The following is an 18,055-nucleotide window of genomic DNA, read 5'->3' on the forward strand; positions in this document are numbered from 1 at the left end:
TTCAGTGTTTAGGGAGCCTTCACTGATGGCTTCAGTACACTGTATGTTGTGGTATATTATATTTGATCTGTTCATATGAACTGTAAGAGCATGATGAATGTTTTTGAGGAACTCTTGGTCGAATAACAGCTGTTTGTGCGTGATGCCTCCATCAGTTCACCAAACCATGGCTAAAAACTTGAAATCATTTTAACCTTTAACGGGGGGAAATGCAATCAACGCTTAATCACTCATCGCTGATTATTAGCACAATGTTACGTTGTTGCTCATCTAGTTGAGAGAAGACGGTTTTTCAGCAAACATTTACATCTGCCGTGCGTTACAGATGACACGCGTGGTGCGTAAAAGCCGCACGGAACCTTGTCAATGACTGAGGACGTTTCGATTCACGCAGCTGGCTAAATAAAAAGTACACGCAACATAAACGGAGCCCACCCCGCTCAGGAGAGACTATAAAAGCAGGATGCGTCTGAGCAATCCACGACCCGCAGGAGACGCTTGGACATTTGCGCCTTGGTGGACAGCTCGCCACTCCGCGTTGACATGAGAGGGTTTACACTGAATACTGTTTGCCACTGTGGCTTATTTACTTACCTCGTCTTCTTTTCTTTCGTGTCTTTGTCCGCCGCTGTCAGTTTCGACCTGACTGAGCTTAGGAATAAAGTTGCAAAAATTAAAGTGAATCCAAGAGGCAATCTCTGGGCTACAGGTAAGAATCATCTCCTGGGTACACAGCTGTGGATCCATCAGTCATGTTTGTGTTGGAGGGACTCTAATAATTTTCATTTCTGATATTTTCTACGTGTGATACATTTGTTTTTTCATGACCATGCCTCTAACCATGTTGAATTTGTCGTGCCCCTCATTCAGGTCTTACTTAATCTAATATCTATCTGTAATCCAAATTAATGGGATTTTTCTTTGATTCGGCAGGACATTTCATGGGTAAAAAGAGCGTGATGGATACCCCCCTGCTGCCTGCAGGTGAGGGACAGGGCGTTGATGCTCTGGAGGTGACCCTGCCGGCGGAGCAGAGCGCTCTCGGGGAGCTTTTCCAAGAGTTCCTGCGGGTGGCGTTGCAAGCGCAGGTGGATACACAAGAGAGCCGCTCGAAAAATCAGGCGAGTACTTCTTTTATTCAATTTTATTTTATTTTTTCTGTCACCAAAATGACTGATATGATCATTCTGTAATTTTGCTTTTATGTACGGTTTCAGGAGGCGGACTTGTTGATGAAGATTTTAGAGAGCTACATCCAAAGCAGAAAGTGATACAGAAGATGAACGTCTGGCACGCATGAACACGGATCCCCGGCCATCCGGCCCCATGGGTTTAAATAAAGAAATTAGACACAATCTACAGTGTCCAGCTCATCATCACTGCAATTTACTGTATCTGTCATACTTAGTCTACAGCTCATGTGCCATTTGCAATACACGTGAAGGTTTTTCAATTTGTTTTGATGATGATATGTCGCACTGTCTTGTCGTTTAAAGTTATTTATATTAAATAAAATAATTATTTGCATTACTGTGACTTTTGTTGATGAATCATGGTAAATTGACAGATTTGGTTTGATTTATGAGGTCCTGACCCAATTAACACCAGCACGGACTGATGTAAGAAAGCATTCAGTACTTCATTATGGCTTCTGGGTATCAATATCAGTATCAGTGTCTGATTATGGAGAAGACAGAAAAGATCATGTCTCGAGCCCCTTTAATGAGAAATATGACTCATTCTTCATTGTGGCTTCATTGTGCACGTGTCGCTTAAAGTTCCAAAACGAAAAGAGAAAAGTTTCTATAGTTGTAGCTAAATGTTGGTCTTTACAACATGCAAACTTTCACATTGAGTTTTTCACCTTTCTGTTTTCCTCACGGGGGTCTGCGACCTTCACAACCCGTATTTATAGGCCCCACACAAAGGGCTGATTGGTCAGCATGAGTATGATTTTTTTTTTTTTTTTCATATTTGTGCCAAAGGCATTTTCCAAAATAACACTTATATAAATACAGATGTAGGCAGCTTATATAAATCACATTTTCCAGTTTCCTGAATATTTCAACATGAGATCGATATTATCTTTTGCACTCTCCCTGTCCTTTGCATAAAGGGATGATCTGTTCTTTCGATCAATAGTGGTGAAGTGAGATGGCCCATTCTCTGCCTTGGGCTGATCTTTTGTAGGTAATGGGTAAGCTATTTCAATAACCCTCCCACAATGCTTTGTCTGCTGTTATATGTCATTTTCAAGGTGAGGAATATGCTCCCTGTCGAAAGTGGTGGGTGGAAACATACAGACTATAAATCCACTATTCAAGCGAGAGATGAAAGTTGTGAGTCTCGATATCTGGATAACTCCACAGTTGTGGCCCGATAAGTGTATCAGAATGAACACACATACAGCTGCCAGTTTATTAGGTGCACCGAGCTAAAACTAATGTAGACTGATACAACCATCCAGTAATATTCCTCCCTTCATGCAGGCTCTGTGTTCAGCTTGTGTTGAAACTGGTGTTGAATCAACTTGTATGTATTGCATGATACTGAGAGGTGTTCCTAATTATTTGTCTACCCTTATTGTTTTAAACTGGGTCATCACAGTCACACAAATTGACCATTAAGTTGATAATTTCAGGTTATATTAATTAATTTTCTCAAGGTGTACCCGGTAAACTGAAATTTTAGTGTATGCTCTCAATGAATTTGCAGTAAACAAAGAGTATGATTAGGTGTCTGTTCAGAGTCTTTCAATGCAAACTTAAGTCTTGGTGAGTGGAGGACAAGAAATTGTTTTCTTTTTCTCGATAAACACGCAGTCATGATTTTGCCAAATAACAGCCTCGAGATCCTGGAGCCCTCAGGTGCAGAACATTGTACACAAGTAGGTTAGTAGGTTGTAAAATTGGGTACAATTTGACAAATAACTCGACAGGTTAGAGGTAATCTAAGTGCCCAAAGTAAAAGCATTCAAACTTACATTTGAGGAAGCATTCGAGGAGAGTGAGCAATTTGAAAACATATTCTTCAGGGTTTTTTGGCTGATTTGTTCCTTTTGGGTGAATGCACAAACTGTTCCTTGGTCTTTGCAATGAAAACACTTATAACAGCTGAAATTCAGGACATTATATCGTAAACTAATGAGTCAGCCATACCTCATTGTTTCTCATTGATAGCACAGATGCAAATGTTGAGATAAATTTCATCAAACACTGTGTCTTTTATGAATTCATTTGACATGCAGGCAAGAGTTAATTTGTTGCACAGTGCAGCTCAACGTGTTGATGCTATAATCATTAATCTGTGTATGTGTGAATGTGTGCATAACAGAATATAACAGTCCTCTCATGAATTAAAATTGCAGATCCAAACATGTTGCAGTGTTAACTGCTGAGAAAAGAAATGTCTCTGCTGAGAGCTCTCACAGTGTATTCTTCACTCTTGGGGGAATAAGAGGTTCGATTTAGCATCTCTGAACCCTGTGTTTACTTTGAATGTCTGCTCACATAAACGCTTCATTCCTTTATGTGTTCAGATTTATCCAGTAATCCCTCCTTCTGTCGACCTGCACAAATGAACAGCTCTGCGTCTAAATTCACAGGAGGGTCGATGCTTGCCAAAGAGAAGACCACCATAAAATGAACTTCCTGGAAAAGAAATTGTTATTCCTGCACAGATCTGATTTTATTTTATTTTTTTCATTTTGTTGGCTGGAGTGAATACAGGCAACAATACATTATTTTAAATATTCATCATACATTGGATTGTATCTAACAATGACCAAAGCTTGGAAATGCATGGGGATGGGCATTTAAGAGGACAGTAAAAGATGTGATGTGATTAAATAATTGAAATGAAATGTTCATGTGGCTTGTGTGTAGTAGCTACAGGCAGAAATATGGCTGCAAAATAATTCCAGTTATCCTAAACTGCTGCTGTCTGACAAATTTAGCTCAGTAATGGCTCAGTAATGTCATGATTTACAGTATTTCATTGGTTTCTTTTTGTCTTTCACTAATTAAAGCTTTGGTTGTAAATGTGTTTCACTTATCATGTGAGGGCATTCTAATTTGAGCAAACACAACAGACAGGAGGACATTGTTGTGTTTAACATGCAGAAAGTGATATCCCGTCAAGGCAACTCAATTAGCATTCATGCAAGAGTGATTTGATATCCTCTTTTCATTTTGTCACTGCACTGACTCACGTGTATGAAAATAAATCTTCTGTTTTTGTCTGACATGTAAAAGAGGAGAAAATGTGTGAACTCAACCAAGTCCATTAGCCATATTAAACAAACATCCATCATTTTTCATAGATAAATCTGTGATTTTCATACACTCAAACTGTAACACAGCCACTGCAGTGGAAGCTGGAAGCATATGATCCAAAGTCACAGGCATACATATGTTTATGCCTTGACTTTTGGTATCCTGTCTTCGTCACTCAGCACATTTGCATCTTTCTTGGTTTTGTATAGTTCTGTTATAATAATGCCTCAATTTATAGCCAACAGGAAGAACAGGTAGCCTTGCTGCATAATTCACATTATGAATGTATGCTGTGTCAACAGTAGTAGCATTGGCTTCTATTTGAGCACCAAAAGCAGACAGAGACAAATGTGGTTAGTTTTAACCCAATAAAATCAAGACTTTAAGGCACTAAGATTCAAGTGAGTAATCAATCCTGCGCTCAGAGGAGATAAATAGGTTTCATAGTTTTAAATAAAGAAAGAAGAGGTACATCACATGTCTCTTCCATTCATTCATTTTTGTCGAGGGATTGTGTGGGTGCAATGTGTATATATTAATTAATTCAAGCCTGAAACTCAACATATGAAAAATGTATGTGGTGAGTATAAGATTACCATATGGTTGTAGGGTGTACTTAATAAGTGCTTAATCTTTATATGTCTTCCTCTCACACATTTTATGCCAGTGGAACAATGCTACACTGCCACCTTCTGTCGTAAAACCTACACTGCACCTGAACGCATCTCAATGCTGATGCAGCCATTCAACCAGCATCAGTGCAAGCTGTGTACTCACAGTACTCATCATACCTGAGCTAGTATAACTGAGCACTGGATGTACGTAAATACACCCTTTGTTTTGTGATCATGCTTTTCTCACGCTTCTGCCTCACTCTGTCTCAGTGTATTCACTTACATTCATTCTGTGGTGTACAAGGGAAGCTAAATATCACCCTCAGGCGTCATATTGAATGTTTGTGAACAGGATCATTTCATGATGGGCTGTGTAATGAGGCAGGAGACGAAGCTGCAGCGATTCACTGCCGCACAAACTTCAAATTAGTAACATACAATGTAATAAAATGTATAATATGCTAGTGTTGCAGGGCTCCGTTTGCAGCGTCCTCCATCAGCCTGTTTGTTTTGAATGGTGATGTCATCCGAGCACGTGACCTTTTGCCTTAATTTCTTTGTTGCGATTTGATTGGTCGAGCCCAGAGGAATCTGCACAGTGGGGCAGGACCACCGAAGCCATTTTATTATTGTAACAGCAAAGCTGCAGGTGCATCAGTATATATATATATATATATTTTTAATATAGGTCCAGTTTTCACTTCACAGCTCACATTACCATGGGGCAGTGTGGAATTACGTCATCCAAAACCGTCTTGGTTTTTCTCAATCTCATATTTTGGGTAAGAAAACGACAGATGTTTGAACAATGTGCAGCATCCGAGTGAGGCCAGGGATGCGGAGCGTTAGCAAGCTAGCAAACTGCGCCAGAGATGCGCTGCGGTCTGCCGAGACGCTTTCGAGACGAAAGGTTCACGGACACAGAATGACTTTAGTGTTTGCTGAGGGCTGCTAAGTGGACAGACAATAATAACAACAACAATAATAATGCGACGGGAGCGAGATACAGTGTGTGGGTAGCTGCCGCCCACAAGTTGTAGCTGTGACGTTATGCAGCAGCTGGCAGGTACTGAAGCGGCGGCTGAGTTCACCTGCAGTGCTGTCTGAGCGGAGTGTGTCATGAGATGAACAGGCCAGCAGAGATGGACTTAGATAACTGTATATTGAAAACGGAAAGGATGAACAGAGCTCTAAGTGGTTTAGTGTAAGGAATGCAATCCATCCCAGCATGTGTGAATACTGTGGAGATAACGTGGCTCAGTTCACACTGCACCAGTCTTTGCCTTTGCTGTTCTTTGGCTGGAGCTAAATGTTTTCTATGTGACACTGGACTTATTTTTCAAAAAATGCATGTTTCTACCAAATTCTTTACCTCTGCCTGTATACCGTTATACTGCTGTCTTAGATTCAGATTTACTTACAGGGGAGATGGTATAAACTGCTCTACAACATCCCACACTGACCTCTGTTTCTCCGTTTCACTCTGCAGGCTGCAGCTGGAATTTTATGCTACATTGGAGCCTACGTGTTCATCACATATGACGACTATGACCACTTCTTCGAAGACGTGTACACTTTGATTCCTGCTGTTATAATAATAGCAGTCGGGACTCTTCTCTTCGTCATCGGCTTGATCGGCTGCTGTGCAACAATTCGTGAAAGCTCCTGTGGTTTGGCAACTGTGAGTGTGGACTGCTTTGACTGGCATCCTTTAAAATCAGCTGACTGCAGTGGCACAACATACACGCAGCATTTCTGCTACATACCATAGAGAGCACGAGGAGGCCCCAAAACAATGTCAATGCTGTTTTGTTTCTAACTCACCTTCGCAGTGCGCCTCTGAACAATGTGTCTTGGTTGTCGTTTCAGTTTGCTGCCATTCTCCTGCTGGTGTTTGTCACAGAGTGTGTGGTGGTGGTGCTTGGCTACATATACAGGGCGAAGGTAAACGCTGTCTCATGTATCACAAATCCCTGAGGATGAGAGTGTTGCCTAAGGGCCTGCGTTGTAAATTAGTTTTTATAAAGATGTGAAAAATTCTTCCTTAGAGATAACATCTAAAAGCAGTGCAGTCACTGAACGGGGGCAGTAACACTGCTGTGCTTTTGTTTCAGGTAGAAGATGAAGTGAATCACTCCATCCAGAAGGTTTACAACGAATACAACGGCACCAACACTGACGCTCCCAGCCGCGCTATAGACTATGTGCAGAGGCAGGTGAGAAGAAACGCCAAGAAAACGAACATTTTTATGCCTTTTCATGTGTGTTGTTTGGATGTATGTGTATTTCAGATTGACATTGTGAAACATGTGGTACTCTGAGCTCCAGACTCTGCAGATTTCCCCTCACCATTCCTCTCTGTCCTCCTGTTAGCTGCATTGCTGCGGCATTCACAACTACTCTGACTGGAGGAACACACGCTGGTTTAAAGAATCCAAGAACAACAGTGTTCCAGTCAGCTGCTGTCAGCCCAGCATCAGTAACTGCACCGGTACTCTCACCCGACCAGCAGATCTCTACCAAGAGGTACTAACAGCTCGAGTGTAGGAGCACACCAGCTATCATTATGTCTGCCAGGGATTTTCCCCCCCGTGGCACAACCGATGAAATGTTGTGAATAATGTGATGTATTTTCTGTCTTAGGGTTGTGAAGCTCTTGTCGTGAAGAAGTTAAAGGAGATCATGATGTATGTCATATGGGCTGCTCTCACTTTTGCATCTATACAGGTAAGGAGGTCACCTGAAAAGTGACACTATCAGCAGGGTGTGTGTTAGTTTTTAGCTGCAAATACGATGCAACTTTATTTGAATCAAGTAAAAGCATGTTTATTGGGAGCACAATTAAAGCTGCAATAATCTCTGTCTGCTCAGACCGAGCCGACAGTAGCTTTGACCTAATTGTGTCAAAGGATTTCTGCTGTGTGGAGCAGCTCAGCGTGACTGCTGCTGACCAGGAAACCTCTGCTCCCAAAGCAGCGACCAAGACAGCATGTTCAGTCAGCTAATGTTACACTCATTATACACACCGTGCATCCTGCGTGTGTGAAAAGATGACGCTTCTTCATGATTTGTTTATCCAGTTACTGAAGAGCATACACACTCAAATAACAGTTTGTTTGTTTTTTTTTGTTCTCTTACTTTCTCCCTGCAGATGCTGGGCATGCTCTGTGCCTGTGTGGTGCTGTGCAGGAGGAGTCATGACCCAGCGTACGAGCTGCTGGTCACAACCAACAGCTATGCATGAAGGACGCAGCTCGCCAAACGAAGCACTCAGAAAATCAAAAGGAGCGTCACCAGACATGTCCACAGTAGATTTCAGCTGTAGTTATATAAGCTCAAGCACACCTTGCACAATTCATGATAAAGTAGCTGACACTGATGATGTGGTTTGGGTGAGCGGGGGCTCAAGGGGAAACCAGTTATTTATTGACATGCTTTGTAAGTTACTCTTACTTTAAATGTTCGTTTTTCTTACAAATACTGAAATATTTACAGAAGCCAAAGTTGTATATGGCTAATTGACATTATTGTTGTTGATGCAGATTTTGTTTTTCTACTAATTGTGGCTTCATAAAATTCGGGCTCATCACCGGTGAGGATGATGATGTAATTTGGAGGATATGTGTGAAATTATGGTTGGGGGTGTTGAATGGAATGTATTTCCTCACGTGCTAGTTTGCACTACGACTGGAGCTCTGGAGATATTTCACGGTCGTTAAAATGGAAAATCTATGCGTAAAAAAAACATGTACACTATTCCTGAGAACATGGCTTGACCTTGTGAAAATGGAAACAACTTTTTACCACGGAGAGACAAATTCAGTGATTTTATGTCATCATTTTATCTTTACCTTTTAGACTGTGGAGCAGCTCTGTTTTGACTCTCAAAGCCATGTTTGGTAGAAAGAGTTCTTCATATTCGCAAATATTCAGGTTGTGAATAATGTACATTCTGTTTTGGTGTGGATGCTCTCTGAGTCAGGCTTCACTAGTGAGGCACTGCCAGTATATAAATTGTGAATGAACCTTTTAGTCTCAGTGCTATTAGTACGAGTATTATCAGTGTTACCTGAAGACCTGTGTATGCGTAGGTTCAGTTTGTTACAGTCTGAGAATTCCTTCTCTTAGTTTGTTACTTACTTCCTCATGACACATTATTTTCTACATTTTTGTGAAATTGTGCACTGTTTTGATATTTTTGAGCTGTTAAGTTGACCCCTAGATATTTAGCTAGTGCCACAGAAAAAAACATGACAAATATTGTGTATCAACTGGAGAGCAGAGAGGAGGCGAATAAACTCATTTCAACTTGACTGTTTCATTTCTTCCGCATGGCTGCATATGAAAGTGGATATATTACCAGTTAAACAATACATGCAGAAGTAATGATTTCATATTTATTATCAGTCACATGAAAAGAATGAATGAATAGTTTAAGCGAACAACAGTGCCATCAGTTGACAGATGCGAGAATAGTTTCCTCAATTATATAAATTATATTTTTGATCTCCATTAGCTGCTACCATGCTACTAATGGTCTCCCCGGGGGTACACAAAAATACCTTATGGGCAGCAGATATATAATTACATATAGAACATGTAACCATCTATCTTCCCTAGCTCACAAACACACACAAAAACATAGAAATGACACATAGAACCTGAGAGATAAAACCAAACCACGTGCTAGTTCAACATGTAATTTATCGCACGTCGACTGTTGGATCATCCTTAGACACACTTGCACTATTGAGTTCATCGTATCATTTGTAAATATCTGACACATCTGTGACACATGATCTCTTGCAGACAGGTGCTCATCTAAAAAATGACTGTTTTACTAACATACGTTCTTATAAATAAAGGGACGGAGCACACTGATTGATTTGCAGCCCTTAGTTGTGCAAGCAGACAAAACGTCTTTACCGTGTTGAAAATTTAGGCTATTTGTGCATTTAAGGGCTCAAAATCAATTAGTGTGTACTCTCTCTCTCTGATGAAGACTTTTCATAACTCTGGTGAATTGCTCAAGTAACCTACTACCTTCTAAAGGACGCTTGAAGTTTGAACATCTGTTTGAGTGTAAAGGTGTGTGTGTGTGTGTGTGTGTGTGTGTGTGTGTGTGTGTGTGTGAGATAGATGTGTGAATGTGTGGGTGAAGTGGCATGTGCACATTTGACACAGGATGCATACTGCTATTTCTAAGCATATGCACATGCATGTGTTTTGGTGTGTGACTGTGTGTGATGTCTTTTCTCTGTGTGTATTTGACTCTGTTTTCTGTCTGTGTGTGCATGCATGTTTAGATTTTGCCCAGATAGTTTCCTGGCACCAGTCCAACCAGCCCATTCCTGTCCACTAGCCACCAGCCATCTTCTTCTCGCTGCAGCACTTGGACCACGTCCCCTCTGCTGACCGACAGCTCATCTCTTTCCTGACCGGTCAATATGAACAAAGATGACAAGTGTTACAGATGAGTGACCAAGCCTTTTTTCACTGAAATCTCTTACCTAATATCTTTTTTAACATACTGTGCAATCAGAGTAGTTTTACTCTGCTATGGACAACTATACTCAGTAAGACTAGATAGTGTGTTCATAGTGATCACCTGTGCCGCAAATTCATAAAGTACAATGTAATTGTCTTCATCAGCTGTGTGAAGTGTGGCCAGTGAGGGTGCACACTGGAGGCCTGGTAGGGGGGCATATCCTCCGTCCGAATTCTGAGCTGAAGACAGAGTTATAGCAGGCAAATGGGAAATGTTAACTTCTTTAAACAGATTGTGCACAGAACATTGATGTTTCATTCAATTAAGGCTTCCTGACTGATTTATATGGACTGTTTGAATTGTATGAAAATGAGTCACTACTGTATTGTGATTTTATTTCAACACATCTGGAGCAGATTTCTTTTTAAGAGTTATGTGTACCTTTGCAGCTGCTAAAAGTTCAAATGTAAGATTATGCGGGCACAGTTTTGAATATGAGAATCCATATTCCAATACAAAAGATCCACTCAGAGCACAAAGAGGCTGAAATAACATTAGACCCAACAATACAAGAGAGGTCTAACAAGTGAATGCAGTACTTACACTCGTCAGTAGATGTCCATGCTGAAGGTACGTTTTGAAGACTGTCCACATTGATGCTCACAGAACTTGCAAGAAGGCGACCAGAGTGATGCAGGCCAGGAGAGATATTTAGGACAAACACACAATGAACAAATAGGTCCAAATTTGGTCAAGAAGAAGAAGAAAATGAAGGAAGATGAACCAGGAGGAGAGAGCATTTTCTTACTGCCACAACAACCTGCCAGCGCTCATGTGTTATCTTCTTACTCCTGGCAGGTTGTACAATAACAATGCTGTCTCCTCCTGACACCTCATCAAAGGTGCACACCTCCTCATCATGGTGTCTCCTCCTGCTGTGAAATGAGCTTGGCCATTGGTGTTCCTGGACATGTCCGCCTGGTAGTAGCTCTCAAACAAAATGGGCTCTGTGAGGAGAAAAGGGAAGCTGCTCATTTGAGAAGTGAGATCTAGAGTTGCTTTCTGCCTGCGTGTTGACCGAAACAGAAAGTCTACAAGTTGAGTTGCACTCTGTTTTTTTTGGGGGTTTTTTTGATGGCACTTTTCCACTTCAAGTTTGATGTGTTCAAGTTTGTAGTAGCCTCTAAAACTGTCTCATCATGTCAAATGCCTGGCCCACCCTGACAGCTCACCTGGAGGCCTCGATCCTGTGCCTTTCGTCTCTATGAAGCAGTTGTTGTCCGCCGTGATGTCACACTGTTCCAGCAGCTTCCTCACCTCCTCGTAAAACTGTTTTTAAAGCAGGAGGCAATTTCTCAGAAATCAGAGCTGTGCAATGTTCCTGTGCAACTCAAAAGTTCAACGGCGCAAAGTGCAGTTACCCATGGAAACAACTAGCATTGGGGCTCTACTTATCTGCAGCAATGCTTTGAGCTAAAGGACTGTTAACATGTTGATGTTTAGCAGTTATACAGTATTATGTAGTTCTTCCAGGTATCATGTTCAAAATCTTAGTTTAGCATGTTAGCATGCTAACATTTACTAATTAGTACATCCTCTTGGGATCACAAAGGTGGTATTAAAAAAAAATTATCTAAAACTTCTTTTTTGTGATTGCTGAGATATTTCAGTCAGGACCAGAGAGGTGGAGCGACCCACAGTCCTGTTGACTGCCATTGCCAGAGCTGTGCTGCTACATGTCATAAAATGATCAGATTAAGGTTTTAAAATCTGATTGCCCCTAACCCTACTGAAATGTGGTCTAAACTCAGTACAAACCAAAATACTGCCCTAACCAAACTGCAACATAAAATTTAATTTGTATATAAGTTTTGAACCTGTGCCTGAATTAAAACCAAGTGTTTTAAATGAGACATTGGGGTGAAGTTGTGTTTGTATCCATATGAAACCGTATAAATCAAAAGAAAGTGAGCTCACCTCATCATCTTTGACACACTGCATGGAGAAATGATTGCAGTGGTCCCAGAGAGCATACCTGAGCATGCTGATGCGGTCCCCCTCCAGTTGCTGGAACACCTGAGAAACATGTACAGAGACTTGATTCTTTTCTTTTACTGTATACTGGCTGTATCATCTGAATGTATTAAGAATGACTGACATGCCATTTGAACACAGTAATGCAACTTGAAATAGCTTACAACAAAAAGTTGACTTGCATGATCAAATATGTTACTGCATGACCGTGGGTTTGATGTTCTATTTTTAGAACGCACTGTGCAACATAAAATGTATTTCCTTTCTGGTCAGCAGCAGGGTGGTGCTATGAAATGAAATCCTACTTTGCAGGGGATGTGGTGTAATGTTCAGTTTGTGGGTAGGAGCTCTTGTTGTGGGTGGTGCCATGTTTGAGAGCTGTGCAGGTAACAGAAATATGGTGCACAGTACCTCACATGTGCTTTTGTGTGTTTCTTCCCAGTCCTGGCGAACACTTTCTAGCTGAACAATGTTGGTAAAGTACAGCTTCTCTGCAAGAGATTAGAGTGTCATTTTTATAGTTATAAATGAAACACAGCAATGAGCACACATGAAATAATTTGAGTTTGTCCACTCTCTTTCAAGCTGTCCTCAATAGATAATCAGTGGTAGCTGTACGGAGAAATGTCACAAATACAAGTGCATACAGCTTAAAAATAGACATGACATAGATGAAATGTGATTCTGGATCATACCTGCTTCATTGGCTATCTGTCTGCATTGCTTGGCCCTGTGACGAATCTGTGAAACAAATATGACACAGGAAGCAACATGCATGACCACTGTGACACGCTCTGATCACAAAACTGCTGAGAGATCATTGCATTCAAACATCATCATCATCACACCAAAAGAAACAAAACATGTCCGATGTGCTGGGAAGCTTACTTTGGCACCTTTACTGAATACACAAAAGTTGAATCATTTGGGGAATTGCCTAAGATTGAATGTACTGGTGATGACAGATGCCTCAGTGGCGCATGAACATCATTTCCTCTTGCTAGATGTTGCATTATTATACCACTAAATGCAGAAAACTCTGGAAACCTGTAGTTCATGAATAGCGCTGAAGTGATGGCCATTTCTGTGGTGAGGTGGGGTGCAAAGAAGGTCTAAATGAAATACCTTGAAAGTTTGTATCTGAATCCCTTTAAACCACAAACTGTTCTGCCAATACTTTCATAGTGAGGAAGCTCATTTAGTTAGTGCACCTTGTCTGGGTTTTTGGAGGTACCACTCGTCTTCTCAGCACTATGTTCGGTCTCGTCCGCCTCCCTGCATCTCAGCTCGTAGTTCTTCTTCGACTGTGATAGACAGAAATCAGTTTATACCAGTGATGGTCATGTGCAGTAATCAGTGTCTTCAGAATGAGAAAATGAGACATGTTTGATTCCTGGATTAAATGTCAAACACTCATTTAAATGAAATCAGCTGTGGATCCTGTACCTCCATGGTCTTCTTGTACAAAGAAACCTTCTTCTTCTGAACCTTCTCCATGATGCTTTGAAACTACAAGAGGAAACAGAAGGGCCGAAATGAACAGATTTCAAGTTTGATGTAGTGTTTTCATCCACTGTATATCCTTCATACATACTAAACTTCATACAAAGAAGCAGAATTATTTCTAACTTGATCAGAAGAGAAATGCTGAGATACACTATTCAGCTTCAGTATCTTTACTAATGACTGGGATATTGTAGGAAGTGGAACATGATTTATTTAGCTCACCTGCAAAACATTACACTGACTTTTGTATTGCACACCTGTGTACCTGTTCAATCTGCAAACAGGTGAAGGGCAACCATTTCTACCGTATAAGTCTCAAGCTAGAGTAAGCCATCAAGCCTGGCCTCTATATTTGTGTACATTAAGTCAGTTGTTGAGCAACGCATATTGCCCAGTACCTTCTTCCTCTGCTCTTTCTGCCGTTCTCTGAATGTCTCAAGCTTTTTCACCTCCTCTTTCAATATATCAGACAATTGGATGTGAAAGTTCCCAATGTTCTCGATTTCTGTGGCCAAAAACAACAAAACAGTGACATGAATCACTCCGCACTTGGCACAACTAAGAAGAACAGCAGCAGTATTTAGGACTTTGGTTGACTGGATGGACTTACGTGTTTTTAATTGTTCAAAAGATGCTTTCATAGTGCTGGAAAAAGACATTAAATATGATATGATCAGAGACCATGCAATAACATGTATTTTTTGTAGTACTCTTAACATTTTACAGTAATGTTACTAATAATATGATGTACATGTGATACCCTGTAAGTTCAGCATCATGTGTTTCTGCCTATTCCTCTCTAAGAACACACAGTCACAGTCAGTCAGCACAACTTAACCGTCTCACTGTGGTGACTAAACAGCTACACCCGAGCACTTTGAGCACAGTATCATCAAGGTCACCTCACAAGTACTTGCTTAAAGAGGGAAAACTGTGGTTCATTATTTTACCAGAAGACAGGAAACTGGCAACAGATAATGACCTCCTGTATACTGAGAGAGGGGTCGCTGCAGGAGGTACAGTGTGGTACACACACACACACACACACACACACACACACACACACACACACACACACACAGTCTCTCATTTTTTCTTTCTGTCTCACAGACTTAGAAATGCATTTCCTCTAAAATGAATGTGACTCATAGGCGCCTGAGTGATGTTTTATATTTTATGTTACAGGTCAGTTTCAATCTGCATTAAACTATAAACTCATCACAGTCTTCCAACAAAATGAATATAGACTCCCTTTTGTTTTAATACATTTTTTTTTTTTAGCAATATCTTATACTTATATAACAAGTGTACAGTATGTGAATACACATGTATACAGTACTGATAACCATCACACTCTGAATACCATTTACCTGATCTCTGTGTGTCCTCCAGCTTTGCGAGCGATAGTCACCAGTTCCCTCCCATACTTGTCCTCTGCTTGTGCCCTGTGCAGTGCAAACACATGCCCAGAATTTGTGTAAAACTGAACTGTGTCATATGTCCAAACGAAAGTGAAGCAGTGTGCAACCACTGTATTTTGTCTTCATATGCGGATACCATAATTTGCACCTTCCGCCCCGTCACCACAGAGATATAAAAGGCTTTGTTCTTCCCCATCAAGTAACTGACTTTTTATTGAATTTATTTTTAAACCAGACCTTCACCATCTGGCAACAAGAATCCCTTTACAGTTGTAATTAATAATAACATAAAACACGTACTTTTCTTGCTGATAAAATGTCTTTCATTGGCCTGATGCCTCTTTTGTTACACTTTAATAACACGTTAACACGTTAACTTTGCATGAATCTGCTATTCTCTATGAATAAATTCTTTCCAGTGCTGGAAGAAGTACTCAGATCCTTTTCTCAATACAACAGTCTAAATGTTCTTCATTACAATTAAGCACAAGTAATTCAAGTCCTTAATTCAAAATGCTACTTAAGCACAAGTGCAGAGGTATTATTAGAAACTTGTATCAAAGGTCAATGTGTTCATTATGCAGAATGTTTTTTTTTTTCCACAATGTCATGTTGTTACACATGTTTCTATTTTCATCATTAACAAATACATGTAAGAGCATTTTAATGTTGTAGTTCATCAATGTGGAGCCAGTTTTAGATACTTGCTCTACAACTGCACTTAGATACATTCTACCACTGTCTAGGTAATGGGTGTTAGGGGTGCTGAGTAGTTTAATCTGTAGTTTAAAAATTTGTCAACAATCAGATAAATTGTTAACTGACGTGATGCAAGTACGGGGCGGGACTTACTGAAGGCTAACCATGACTGATTCACTGTTAAATCAAATGATCACCAGAAATTCAGTTTCTTTAGGAAGTTTAAAGATATTACACTCCAAACTTCATATTGCTGAGTGGCGCACTTTAAGATACTGCTGTCACATGATAAGTATTCAACCTTTGCACAGCAATAAGATAATACAGTGACTCTGTCACTCTGTGATGAGCTGGCCTTTGCTGGAAAAAACTGTCTTTACTTCGATTCATACTCATCCTATTCCATCATGGCTTTGATTACACAACAATCACAAAAACAAGCAACATATGCTTTTAAGAATTTCCCAAATCCCTGGTTTCAGTGACTGAAAAACAAACTGATACCTCATTTTTAAAAGCTCCTCCACATCTTTGCACATTTGCCTTCCATCCCGTAACCTCTGGATCACAGCGTCATAGCCGGCATGACAGGTGAATTCTGACCCCTGTATTGAGAAGAAAAACCTTAGAGAAATACTGCAATGAACAACATTGCTCAACAACTATTGCAACATGACCTTGAGTCAATTCTGGACTCACTATGTGGTAAAAATGCAGAACTAGCATTTAGCAAAAATATATGTGACATGGCAACATGCTCAGTACTTCAAACTGCCCTTTGTGAGCAGAGCAGATTGTCATATAAGGCAAAGGCAACGAGCGCTAACTTGACTTGTAGCATGGTGCAGAAACAAAAAAGTTTCTTCAACAAAGTTTTGTTCTACAATTTGGAGTCATGCAAGTACAGTACTGGTCTATAGAGTGCTGTTACTTACAGATTACATTATATGATATCAATGTGGTGTAAATGTGGGACAGTTTTGGTCTACAAATGACTGGTCCAAGTTCAGATAAAGCATATGTCTCCCAGTGACAATCTAAGTGTCAGTTTGTTTTGTAGGTACTTTAGATTATCTGTATAATGAATAAATTACATTGTACAGTGTAAGAAATCTAAATTATTGCACGGCCGTAAACACACCAATGATCTTTCAGTTTTCAAACAGCAAAGCATGAAACCATAAGAATAGACTTACCCAGAAAGCATCTTTAAACATCAAAGGTGCCATCACAAGTATTCCTTGAAGTGAGCACAGTTGCTCTCCTCAGTATGAACCTCTCTTAATCTCTCACCAACAATTCAAATAAAGTTGCTGAAGGTCGTGGGTTACTTAGCCCTGCAAACTGTGTTTAAAACCGTGAGTGCCCAAACGTCAGTGAGTCATTTTGAATGAGGAAGAGCTTCTGTCCCATGATGTCACTGACCACAGTCAGCACAGTGTGGGCTACATGTGTGAGACAGCATCTCTTTCACTATCGTTTAGTGGTCTTAGAGCAGAAAGTCTTATTATGTAAGGGTTTGTCAAACATATTGCAGATCATTTGTACCGTGGGTGTCTGTTTAGATAGTGTGGTCCAGGTGTGTTCAATCTGTCAGCTGCAGATGAAGAAAGTGTTGGTTTGCTCACTCACAGTTCACACAGACATCGAGCACAGCTTCAGTCACAGCTGGCATCAGTAACACTGTGACTGATGTCTGAAGCTGACAGCTAAAGTGGGCCTGGATGATTATTTTATATTATTGAAATTATGATAACATTTTACCAATAAGGTAGCACATTCATATAAAACATATCCATTTGAATGGATTCAGTACAAATTTCAGCAAAGCATATGTTGTATTGTAAACATGATGTTTACTATTTGTTTGTTCGTTTCTCTTGTTCCGTCTTTTTATTCATTCTTTGAATTTTACTGTGCCTCAAAGCTTAGTTGTTCCGTAAAAAGATTTTCATCCAACAGTTGTGTACATTCCCATGCTGACCACAAGGGGGAGACACAGACCTTTCTAAACATCTC

General features: G+C 40.3%; 3 protein-coding genes across 3 annotated transcripts; 2 read left to right on the plus strand and 1 right to left on the minus strand.

Annotated features, from left to right (window-relative positions):
* The first annotated feature begins 488 nt into the window (after positions 1–488).
* nmbb (neuromedin Bb) lies at positions 489–1,526 on the plus strand. The gene is made up of 3 exons (XM_076739095.1): positions 489–709; positions 934–1,121; positions 1,218–1,526. Exons 1-3 carry the CDS (start codon positions 544–546, stop codon positions 1,269–1,271), a joined length of 408 nt encoding a protein of 135 aa, XP_076595210.1. The 5' UTR covers positions 489–543; the 3' UTR covers positions 1,272–1,526.
* Positions 1,527–5,481: 3,955 nt separating this feature from the next.
* Positions 5,482–9,201, plus strand: LOC143339090 (tetraspanin-3). The gene is made up of 7 exons (XM_076760148.1): positions 5,482–5,670; positions 6,378–6,569; positions 6,758–6,832; positions 7,003–7,104; positions 7,262–7,414; positions 7,532–7,615; positions 8,040–9,201. The coding sequence occupies exons 1-7, from the start codon at positions 5,608–5,610 to the stop codon at positions 8,130–8,132; spliced, it is 762 nt and encodes a 253-aa protein (XP_076616263.1). The 5' UTR covers positions 5,482–5,607; the 3' UTR covers positions 8,133–9,201.
* A 63-nt stretch (positions 9,202–9,264) lies between these two features.
* Positions 9,265–17,378, minus strand: LOC143324634 (proline-serine-threonine phosphatase-interacting protein 1-like). The gene is made up of 15 exons (XM_076737315.1): positions 17,233–17,378; positions 16,541–16,641; positions 15,287–15,361; positions 14,527–14,561; positions 14,315–14,421; positions 13,857–13,919; positions 13,622–13,714; positions 13,106–13,151; positions 12,822–12,901; positions 12,354–12,452; positions 11,609–11,705; positions 11,287–11,383; positions 10,980–11,044; positions 10,497–10,615; positions 9,265–10,322 (listed from the first exon to the last, which is right to left on the minus strand). Exons 1-15 carry the CDS (start codon positions 17,263–17,265, stop codon positions 10,191–10,193), a joined length of 1,242 nt encoding a protein of 413 aa, XP_076593430.1. The 5' UTR covers positions 17,266–17,378; the 3' UTR covers positions 9,265–10,190.
* Positions 17,379–18,055: the final 677 nt, after the last annotated feature.

Source organism: Chaetodon auriga, chromosome 1 (assembly GCF_051107435.1).
Source record: "Chaetodon auriga isolate fChaAug3 chromosome 1, fChaAug3.hap1, whole genome shotgun sequence".
In the NCBI taxonomy this organism is placed as follows: domain Eukaryota; kingdom Metazoa; phylum Chordata; class Actinopteri; order Chaetodontiformes; family Chaetodontidae; genus Chaetodon; species Chaetodon auriga.